This window comes from Sinohyriopsis cumingii, unplaced genomic scaffold (assembly GCF_028554795.1).
Source record: "Sinohyriopsis cumingii isolate HCF-2022 unplaced genomic scaffold, ASM2855479v2 utg000452l, whole genome shotgun sequence".
Lineage (NCBI taxonomy): Eukaryota > Metazoa > Mollusca > Bivalvia > Unionida > Unionidae > Sinohyriopsis > Sinohyriopsis cumingii.
In genome coordinates, this window is record NW_028315901.1 from 1,223,576 (window position 1) to 1,235,957 (window position 12,382).

At 32.9% G+C, this 12,382-nt stretch overlaps 1 protein-coding gene across 1 annotated transcript in view; it reads right to left on the minus strand.

Annotated features, from left to right (window-relative positions):
* Window positions 1–2,387: 2,387 nt before the first annotated feature.
* LOC149774011 (uncharacterized) overlaps window positions 2,388–12,382 on the minus strand; it is a 45,019-nt gene continuing 35,024 nt past the window's right edge. The window contains exon 4 of the mRNA XM_089945894.1: window positions 2,388–2,460. Coding sequence (XP_089802020.1) covers window positions 2,388–2,460 — 73 coding nt within the window. The remainder of the gene's footprint in view (window positions 2,461–12,382) is intronic.

A 12,382-nucleotide genomic window follows, 5' to 3' on the forward strand; every position in this document is an offset into this window, starting at 1 on the left:
AATATGAAAAGAATACTTAATGCAATAGAATCTCAAAGCAAAGTTTCAAGCACAAAGCCCAACATAATGGTGGAACAAACACCATCACTAAAATAACACCTGTTATTTTATGGAAATGTAGGTCTTGATGAATATCTCACTCAGTTTAATGTTGTGACCAATGGATGGAGTAATCATACAAACAAAACACTTTACCTGGCAAGCAGTTTGTCTAGTGTTATTTTTCACTGCCTTGAGAACATGAGAATGAACTGAGAACCAACTATGATACATTGTTTCAAGCACTCATTAACAGATTTTCTTCCATACAAAGAGCAGAGATATTTAACTCAATGTTAGAACCGAGATATAGAGAGAAAGGGGAGACAATTCCTGAACTAGCTCTGAATGTGAGAAAACTGGCCAGGTTAGCATAGCCTTCTGCAAGTAGTAATGTAATGGAAATCATAGAAATAGATCAGTTCACTGGAGTCATGTGTTACTTATATAAGTCTGAGAATTATAAAACAAGGGCCATAGTAGATTCTGTTCAAAAGAATGTAGCTAAATGGTGTCACAATATGAAACAAAACATATGGTGTCATGAACTCAAACAAAACTTGATAAAGCTCAATCATAAGTGAACTCGCTCAACAAATGAAATTCACCCAGCAAAATTTCCAAGGGCCAAGAAATCTGAACAAAGAGAGATATGATGCAAATCTGAACAAAGAGAGATATGATGCAAATCTGAACAAAGAGAGATATGATGCATAGGGACAATCTAGTGGTTTAACAATCAGCATAAACAAAGAATCAAATGAAATTACTTAATGACATAGGAGTAACTGTGTCTGTTTAAAGGAAGTGTGTCGTAGAATAATGGTAAAATCCACCAGAAATCAACATAGTAAATAGCAGATTACTAACAGTAACATTGTAAAGCAAATGTGGACATAAACTTGGGTATAAAAGATCTAAACATGAGATGTTTATTGTAGTAATTTAAAGGAGGAATCCTGGGAGTGGACTTCATAGTGGCAAACACATGTGACCTAATGATAATAATGATAAGCATTGGATGTTTAAATGTAAGTGGAGAAAACATTACCAGTTTCTTTAATGATGTAAATGGACCAGTCTGTTTTTGGGTAGCTATCTCTCAACACGATGAAATCCATATTCTTTTTTTTTCATTTCATGTGGTGACTACAATTATCTCTCTTGCTGCAAGACATTCTCAAAACAAATGATGTCCAATACAATTAATTGTTGCACTTCCTGCTTTTTCCAGAATAATCTAAATTATTGTTTTTATTCTTAAAACATTCAAAACTTTTAAGATGTGTATTATCTGATTCGTCTTGAAAATGTATCTGTGTTGGCTGCATTTTTTTTAGAAAATTATTGAACCAACAGCTTGATCATGCAGATGTTTTGTATAACAAACAATGTGCAGTTTAAAACATCTGACATAGTCCAGTAAAGTTAGTATGGTTTCCTGACCAACTCCACTGAATCTAATATGAAACCCATTTAAAGGTCTTTTATTCTATTTATTTTATCATCTATTAATGCAATGCATCTGTCATTCTAAAACCTTCCAAATCATAGTCATTAACATTGTTTTTTCTATCAATTGAATACATTTATAAAATATATTGTTCATTTTGATTACAAAATTTGTTATGGCAATGGTAAGGACATAGTTATATGGCTTCATGTCAATAATGCTAATCTTTGTGATTCTACAAAATATTATGAGGGATCACTGGTGTAATGTTCATTATTTCATCAATTTGGTTCATTTTCCTAAATTAGTTGTACCATTTTGTTGAAAACTTCCCACCTAGTAATGTAAAATCATTGTCTCTTCAATTTATTTAACAAAACTGATCCTCACTTCCAACTTAACTTCCAAGCCAAATACTGAAGTTCAGAACTGTTAAAATGGTAAGATAAAAGATTAACAGGATCAAGGGGAGATTTCAAGGTTTACTTTTCACACACTGGGTAAAAAACGTTGACATTTATATCACCCTATGACTTTCAAACTGGATATAAACATAGAACAATTCATAAGAATGCTGATGTATTATCAAGAAGACCGCTTCATTATATCCTCTGTAAATACTGTGATAAGTTTGAAGAACATTACAAAAACAGTAAAAACTTACAATAAGAGCAATGAAGTCTGCAAAGTATTCCTATTCTATCCTGTAATGTAGAAGGAAATAAAACGGATGAATTAGACTTTATTACTGATGTTTCAGAGCAAAGTAACATAGAGAAAATGTGTACAAATTAATTACACTTTTGGTATTGATGTGACTGTGCAAAGTACTATAGATAAAATGTCTACAAAGAAATTACTTTAATAAGGTGATCCTGTGTATGCTCTTACTGCTTCAGGTTGACTCAGATATGAATGCAACAATTCCTGTCCTTTTCTTTGGCTTGACTCCAAGCTTGGTAGAACACCTGTGGAAGGAACATAAAGTGACAGGAATGATTGGAAAAATCTAGTCTAAAATGTACCCCCAAAACAGAATAGCACAGCAAAATCAAAACACAGCACTGATGAATTAAAGTAAAAACAAATTCTGTAATATGTCTAAAGAGATTAGTACTGAATCATAGGAGACAAATAAGAGATTTAAACATAATAAATGTGATCATATTTATCAAATGCTAATTTTGTACAAAAATGAATCAAACGGATGTATGGAGTCTCAATAAATGATGCTGATAATTCTGAAACTAGTTAATGATACAGACATTGACCTAAGGAATTTAGATACAGAAACTTTGGACCTCAATATTCTAGCAAAGTTCCAATTACAGGATCCAATTTGGTTGAAAATATGAGTGAACCTGTTTGTGCTGCTGCTACTAAATATGGCACAGAGATTAACTACCTCTGGTAGAGGTGGAAATATATGTCTCAACAACAATGTTTTACAAAGAAAATGTGGAAAAGATATATGTAATGGGAAAGGAATCATCTTTCAGATTGTGTCACCCAAAAGCCAGAAAACATTTATATTAACTCAGATGCATAATAGCGTTAGCAATACACATCTTGCTATAACCAAAACCCTACACAGAATAAAGCAAAGATTCTTCTGGTATGCATTTTGAAGAGATGTAGGGAATTTGTGCCAGAAGTGTACAATGTGTGGCTCTAGAAAATGATAAAAAACAAAGCAAAGGTCCCCATTAACCAATTTAATCTGGAAGTACATGTGGAAAATTGTGATCATTTCTATATATCCTTTACCAAAAACAAAGCAGGGTATAAAGTGTGTAATTGTTGTTGCAGATTATTTTACAAAAATGGGCCAAAGTCATTCCTACCGGTATATCAAATATTGAAGCACAGACTGTACTAAAACATTGATTTAAAACTTCAGATCAGATTTGGGTTTATGTTGCTCATATACACTGATATGACTCTATGGTTTTAAATTGTGTAACAGAATGAAGTGAAAATCAACAAATAATTTATTTCTCTAAGTTGCAATTGAAAATTTAAAGGAAGTTACAGAACTGGGGACAAAATGCCAGATAATCCTAAAAGTCCTAGGACAAGTCCAAAAGACTCAAATGTTCTGAATGAGTTTCCAATAGTCTTGAATGTCCTGATGTATAATGCAACAGAATGTCCTGGGAAACTAATCATTTCAAGTGGAAAAATACACTAACTGCTAAAACAAGATCAATAGCATGACTAAAAGAACTACCTCTACTACAAGAACCTAATCAAACAGCATGACTAAAAGAACTGCCAATACAAGACCCTAATCAAACAGCATGACTAAAATAACTACTACTACAAGAACCTAATCGAATAGCATGACTAAAAGTACTACCACTACAAGACCCTAATCAAACAGCATGACTAAAATAACTACTACTACAAGAACCTAATCAAATAGCATGACTAAAAGAACTACCACTACAAGAACCTAATCAAACAGCATGACTAAAAGAACTAGCACTATAGGACCCTAATCAGACAGCATGACTAAAAGAACTGCCAATACAAGACCCTAATCAAATAGCATGCTTAAAAGAACTACACCTACAAGTCTGGCAGCATGGCTGAAAGAACTACCACAACAAGACCCTAATCAGACAGCATGACTGAAGGAGCTACCACTGCAATATCCTAATCAAACAGCATGACTAAAAGAACTGCCAATACAAGACCCTAATCAAACAGCATGACTAAAAGTACAAACTGCAAATATTGAATATGCTTTGAGCTTTTGTGTCTGATCCAGAGCTCTCTGATCCAGAGCTCTCTGATTCTGAATTTTCACTTATGGAGCTCAATAGTCCCTTTTCTATATATGTGAGTCCCTGGCATATATTTGGAAGCCCCTTACCTTCTAAAGGATAGTAAGGAAAATGAAAAGTACATATTTGTTATTTTAATAATATCAGGATTTAATTTCTACCCATTTATAATATTATACTATAAAGAAAACTATTTATACAAGTAAATTTGTATTGAAAAAAAATCACTGTCAACAGTTAGTTTCAATCGCAGGAATGATCACTGGGAATACTGCATACATACACGCCACCCCGAGAGATGTATCAGCATAATTTATGCCAATATAAGTGGCACAAAGTGTAATCTGAGTATTAAAAAGTGTAATCTATATACCGGTAGTACTATTACTGACATTAGTACCCCTAGTTTGTTGAGGTCATAGCTAATATGCCATAATTACAGTACAGTGTATGAAAAATGTAATTTACTTTTGCTACCAAAATGGAATTCCAGGTCAAAATACTTGGTACAAATGTGCAAATCCATGAGGATTAGAACCAGAATACCAACAAAAAACATACTGTACAATTATTTATATTCAAGACTCACTTTAACTAGTCTACATGTCTATAACTTTTGCCAAATGACTGTGAAACCAAAAGATTCTGTCCTCAGTCTGATTGCTGTATTGCACCACTCTCATATTCTTCTTTGCAAATTTCTAAAGGGTTGTTGAACTGTCCATTTTCAGACTGGAAATATTTTGAAGTTTAAAAGGACCCATCTGCTCTTAAAATTTCATCCACAAGTCAACCCGTAAAAGTCCATTTTGCTTAAAATCTGATGCCATTTTCTTTAAAAGAACAATCTGTCTCACAACCTAACTTCATTATCAATAAGATGAATCTATGAGGCAAATGAATGAATTCTGTCTGTTGTCTTGGAAATAGGTCATGCACTTGCTATAAATAGGAAACTAGAAAAGTACACACAGCTATGATGGACAAATTAGCTATACCGCTCTTCCTATGCAACAGTCTTTATTTAGAATATTCTCAATTTTGTTTGATGAGTGGAATTAAAGAGATGATAATATAAATTACAAACAAACCTTTTATTGCTTTATTTTTATTTATTTTTTTATATACCCAAAAAATATAATCCATATGCAGACACACATCAGTCATAATTCTGTGAAAAAAAATGTAATGATTATATGCCCAATGTGTAATGACTGGCATGTATGACTGTAGATTTCTCTTCATGTAAAGCAGCATCTCCATTCCCACAAAAGAAACTTACAGGAGTAAACAGCTGGCATTGCACTGTACCATACATATATATGCAAATTGCATCATTAATAAATTAAATTAAAAAAAGAGTCACAAAATATTCAAAGCAGCATATGTGCAAAAAAACAACTAATTCAGAATAAGCATGTTAATTAGTAAATAGTTTAAAATCCCTTACCAGGTGGCCCAAAGGAAACAAGGTGGGATATAATTTGGACTTGAAAGAAGATATGATTGTCACATATACTTAAATACATGTAGCTTGAGACTGCAAAAAATATGAACTCTTGTCAAGATGAATTCACACACACTTTAGGTATTCATGTTCAAATATCACAAATGAAATGGAACTTTTACCTTTTTGTTGCTTTTTGGGGGGTTCCTTTTCATCACAAATTCATTGACCCCAAAATATGAACAGATTTTGCCAAGTTTTGGAAATCAACATACTTCACTGCACTTTTTAAAAATGTTTCCACTAATACTGTTTTGCCCTGTAGAAGTTATCATGTAATTAAGTGGCAATTATTATTGTTATGGCATATCTATGATCTGGCAATACTGTCCAAATCAGAATCTGAGAACACTTTGATTCCATTCATGATTTATATTCACATCATCACCAATTTAACTAAAACACCCTTATAACAAAAAAGGGCATCATTTATTTGTGAATCAATTGCTGGTTCTAAAACAATACTCATCAGATAACGGTTTCTTTGAAATAAGTGGAGGGGACAGTCATTTACACATGATAATTGCAATGATAAGGATTCAAGGATTCAATGATAAGGATTCAATGTTCATTAGTCACACTTGCCTATTTACTTAAGTCTAGCTTTATATATTATGCTGGTTGTCCACAGCTTACCAGAATATGAAAATAAGGTGCATCCTGGAAGAAAATGACATGCATGACAGAGAAAACTGTGCACCCTTTGAGAACTTCACAAGTATTTGACCAGAAGAGTCCATGAGAGCCATCTAATCATCAAAAAGACTAGGATAAATATGCACCTTTGGTAATGATGGCCTACATGTGTTCAGTCCATAAGACTACAGGAACAAGTAGATATTTAATGTCACTGGGAAGGGAGACAACTTTGCCCATAAACATCTTCTATTGGTCACTATGAGAAATGGCAATCTGAAAATCATAAAATATAAAAAAGATCAAGCAAATGAGCTGACAATTATAATGAATGAAATTCATGAATTTTCCAGAACAAAAATACAACTTTCTGATGAAAACATAAAAGAAAGTCATAATCTGAGAATCGGTCTCAAGAAACGTGATGAAGATGTATGGTGTTTTGATCTCAAAAGATTAAGCAGGTTGAATTCAATATTACAAAGACCCTGGAATGGTCCATTTAAAATCATTTTAAAACTTAGTGATGTGCTATTCAGAACACAAGAACGTCTTAGGAACAAGCCTAAGTTTATACATCATGACAAACTTAAATCACTTCACGGTGAAGTTACTTCCCCTTGGATCAATATTAATAATTACTGTAAAAGCTAAGGTGCATTCAGGCCTACAGTTTCGGAGCTGACAAGGGCAGTTTAAGCTGCTTGTGTTAGATAACGAATTCTTAATTAAAACAAAAATGCTTAATGAAATTTATGGAAGAGAAATTATTTTCTAATTGAATGAATGGAAATTTAGTATTTTGAAGACTGCAGAATTGAGAAATTAGTTGAAATTGGTGAAATGGTTGAATTTGGTTTGAGAAATTGTAAAAGAGTTAACTACACTGACTATGGGACTTGAAAAAGTCTACAGAATATCATACAGAAAAATCTATTCAAATACTCATTAGCAAATGAAAAGAAAAATAAATAAATGATTTTACTGTACATCCTAAACTTTATAAATAAATGTAACTGTAAATTTCAATTATTAATAACTGCATATTTAATGTACAAGAATATTATAAGTTCTTGTTTTTCTAAGGTAACTTTGCTTTCCCATGATTTTTAAAAGTTGTGTAATCCTTGTAAAATAAAATGTACTTAGGATATGTGTGTAATCCCTGTAAACTACAATGATTGTTCAACATATACATACTTTAACAAGGGGCGAATAAAATGGCGAATAAAATGAGTATAGATTTTTGAGTGTGCATACAGGCAAAATTTAAAAGGATACAACTTTATTGTCCATATATATATGCCTTTACAAATATGTGATTTTGTGCTAAGTTGCATTTTGGGTAAGGTAGGAGGCAAATCATTTGGAATTGTGTAAAGGTCAAAAGTCAAGGTCACTGACTGCAACAAGAATAATTTTTTCTCACAATCTTAGTTTCACTTTACAGATCTGGCCCAAACATTGCAGGTGGTTTGCATTTGGGGGAGGAGGAAAACAATCTTGAATTTGTGGTAGAAGGGACAAGGTCACTCAGACTGAAGAAAGGAAAATAGTTTCTTCATATACATTTCAGTTATCAACTTAGACAATAATTAAATATAGACTTGTGTAGAATGTCTCATTTATGATATTCTTTGTAGTTTCCAAATGTCTCTTTTTTTCTTGAATTTTTTATTTCTAAATGTAACTTTTCACATGTAGATGGACCTGGTCTACAAATTTTTGATGTATTTAAGTTCATTGTTGCAATTAATTTTGGGGCCCCGAGTGGCCAAGTGGTCTAAAGCACTCTCCATTACTGATCACTGCCATCTCACCTCTGTCTGAGTGGGTTCGTGTCTCGGATTCAGCCAATGTGGTTATGTGGCTTGCCAGTAGCTTCTCGAGGGTTGGTGGTTCTTTCCGGGGATTTCCCGGGTTCTTCCTCCACCATTAATACTGGCCACTATGTATAGCCTATTGTGTGCTGAAAAATGGTGTTAAACCCTACAACAACAACAACAACAGCAACAATTAATTTTAAACTTATTTTTGTATGATCTGTAAACAAATTCATGTTTCTTATTTCATCTCTAATCTTTCTTTGATGTGATCTTCTCACAGGATCCATCATGAAATGTATGAGTGTGTTCATTTTTTGTCTCACAGAATCTAACACTTATATGTTGTTCTGTGCTTTTTAAATACCTAAATTTCTACTCCAGGCACAACTCTGTTACAGGATAGTTATTGGAATGAATAGGTTACCTCCCCTAGACCATCTGTCTGTAGTTAAAATCAACATGGTACATGTTTGAACCTGGTCTTAATTTAACAAGTTTGAACTTTTTCCCAAAAGTTATTTCATTTGTATTTGAGTATTTTGTCACTTGTTACATACTTGTTATGAGAAACTTTCCTTGCTTAAAATGAAAGTTTATCTTATTAAAGTATGTTATATTTACATACCATTATCCTGCTATTATTACCATACATCCCACTATCCTGCTATTATTACCATACATACCAGTATCCTGCTATTATTACCATGCATACTAGTATCCTGCTATTATTACCATACATACCAGTATCCTGCTATTATTACCATACATACCAGTATCATGCTATTATTACCATACGTACCAGTATCCTGCTATTATTACCATGCATACCAGTATCCTGCTATTATTACCATGCATACCAATATCCTGCTATTATTACCATGCATACCAATATCCTGCTATTATTACCATGCATACCAGTATCCTGTTATTATTACCATAATATCAGTATCCTGTTATTATTACCATACATACCAGTATCCTGCTATTATTATCATACATACCAGTATCCGGCTATTAATATCATACATACTAGTATCTTGCTATCAATTCTGTACATCTCAGTATATTGATATCATATTCATACATCCCAGTGTCCTGCTATTAATTCCATAATCCCAGTATATTGATATTATTACCATACATACCAGTATCCTGCTATTATTACCATGCATAACAGTATCCTGCTATTATTACCATACATATCAGTATCCTGTTATTATTACCATACATACCAGTATCCTGCTATTAATATCATACATACCAGTATCCTGCTATTAATATCATACATACCAGTATCTTGCTATCAATTCTGTACATCCCAGTATATTGATATTATATTCATACATCCCAGAATCCTGCTATTAATTCCATACACACCAGTATATTGATATTATTACCATACATACCAGTATCCTGGTATTAATACCATACGTACCAGTTTCCTGCTATTAATTCCATACATCCCAGTATATGGATATTATTACTATACATACCAGTATCCTGCTATTGTTACCATACATCCCAGTATATTGATATTATTACCATACATTCCACTATCCTGTTATTATTACCATACATACCAGTATCCTGCTATTGTTACCATACATCCCAGTATATTGATATTATTACCATACATACCAGTATCCTGCTATTGTTACCATACATACCAGTATCCTGCTATTAATTCCATACATCCCATTTTATTATTAGTATTACCATATATCCCAGTATACTTCTATTATTACCATACATTCCACTATCATGTTATTATTACCATAATTCCCATTAAAGAGACAGTTAACAAGATGAAGCCATTCAACTCTGCACAGCACTGGAAAAAGTCTCCAGCTTACAAAAAAAAAAAATAAAGCTATATTCAAATCTTTAATCTACATTTAATTCTGTCTGAAAGCAATTATGATTATATTTTCAAATTGCTTTCACAGAATGTAATTGTTGCTAAACCTAATTTGAATAAAAAGTTTTATTGATGTAAAGATAGATGGCCTTTACATGTGGTACACTGTGAAGGGTATTTGAACCACTTTTCCATAGTTTCAAGTGTGCTAAGGTGTCAACAGTCTTGTTGTATCACAATAATATGATACAAAATGTTCTTGAACAATTCACAACAATTCTAAAATATTGTTTTATTTGCAAATTAATGAGCACTTTTTAATTCCAATGAATAATTTAAATAAATAATTCCTCTCAATTACAATAATATTGATTCCTTAACAGACTGATGTTAAAATAGAATGAGTAATTCTAATATAATCAACCTTAATATAAAAACCTAGGGCATAATAACAGAACCATGATGAGGTGATCATTTTTCCCATCAATTTCATAAACGAGATCCCTTCTAGAAATTTCCATGGTCAAAAGGCCACATAAACATGTTACCTCCAAATAATAATGATTTTAATATATGATATAAAATCATAGATAAAAAATAGTGATATAATATGTTGTTTATAAAAAAGACATTATTCAGGTAGGCCCAACTCCAACCCTTAGTTATGAATTAAGATCAATTTCACAATTCAAATTAAATATACCAACAACAGACATAACACTTACATGATGGCATTAAGTCTGACAAACTGATATTAAATTTGACTACCTGGTAAAACATTTTACAACCTGATATTATATTGTACAAAATGGTATTAAACATGACATACTAGTAATATCCCAAATATTACAGAAATAAGATGGCTGCCTGATCACATTGGTGAATGTACAGAAGGGATGGTGCAGCAGCCAAGGCTTCTTTGCAGTCATCAGCATCTGAATATAGGTTTTCTACGGAGACTTCAAATATATTAATTCATATTACATGTCTACTTGGTAAATATGTGGAACAAAAACTGTACAGATAATCTTTAGAATATTAAATCAACATTGGCAAAGGTGACATCCTTCATATGGAACAAATTATATAGATGAGAAGGTATGGTGTCATTTACATATTGGAAACATATGCCTGACCCATGCATGCCTCCTGAAGGGTGAAACTTGACCACAGTGCATATTATCATTCTGTTGTCCACTAACAGTGGAAGACATTTTTGTAAGTGTATCGACTTAGACTCTGTGAGAAATAAATGTTTAGTGAGAACATAAATGTTTCAATTAAGAATGTTTTAAATCTGAAAAAAAAACAGAGAAAATTTTTGACAGTTTTAAAGACTGCAATCTCTATAAAAACAACTTTGATCCATATACTGTAAAACTATATTTAATACCTTTCTTTTTACTTATATACTTTTCAAGGAATCTGATTATCTTTATCTTCTCTGTTAGATTTAGGACCACATGTTTATTTTTATTTGGAAGGGTTTATCTTCCTGAAGACCTTTTCAGGTTTTACCATTTACATTATTATGTCCCTACTGCAATAGCAGAAAGCGGTATACCACTTTACTGCTTTCTGACTATATGTCCACAAAACTCCACAAATAAGCTTTGGAACATTAAGTCGGCATTGGGGAAGTGGCATCCCACATACAGAATAAACTGTAACAATGATGTGGTATTGTGCTGCTCACATATAGGACACACATACCTGGTCTGAAGCAGTATGACACACATTTCTAGCCCATAGCAGTAGGACATATATGTAGTCCATATCAGTAGATCACACATACCTAGTCCATAGCAGTAGGTCATACATACCTGGTCCATAGCAGTAGGTCATACATACCTGGTCCATAGCAGTAGGACACACATAGCTGGTCCAACACAGGAGGACACACATACCTGTTCCATATCAGTAGGAAACAAATACCTGGTCTATAGCAGTAGGACAGATATGCATGGTCCATAGCAGTAGGTCACACATACATGGTCCATAGCAGTAGGACACGTATATAGTCCATATCAGTAGGACACATATATCTAGTCCATAGCAGTATGACATATATTCCTGGTCAAGAGCAGGAGTACACATATACCTGGTCCATATCAGTAGGAAAGAAATACCTGGACCATATCAGTAGGACACACATACCTGGTCCATAACAGCAGGACACATATACCTAGTCCATAAAAGCAGAACAGACATATCTAGTCCATAGCAGTATGACACACATATCTAGTTCATAACAGTAAGACACACATATCTAGT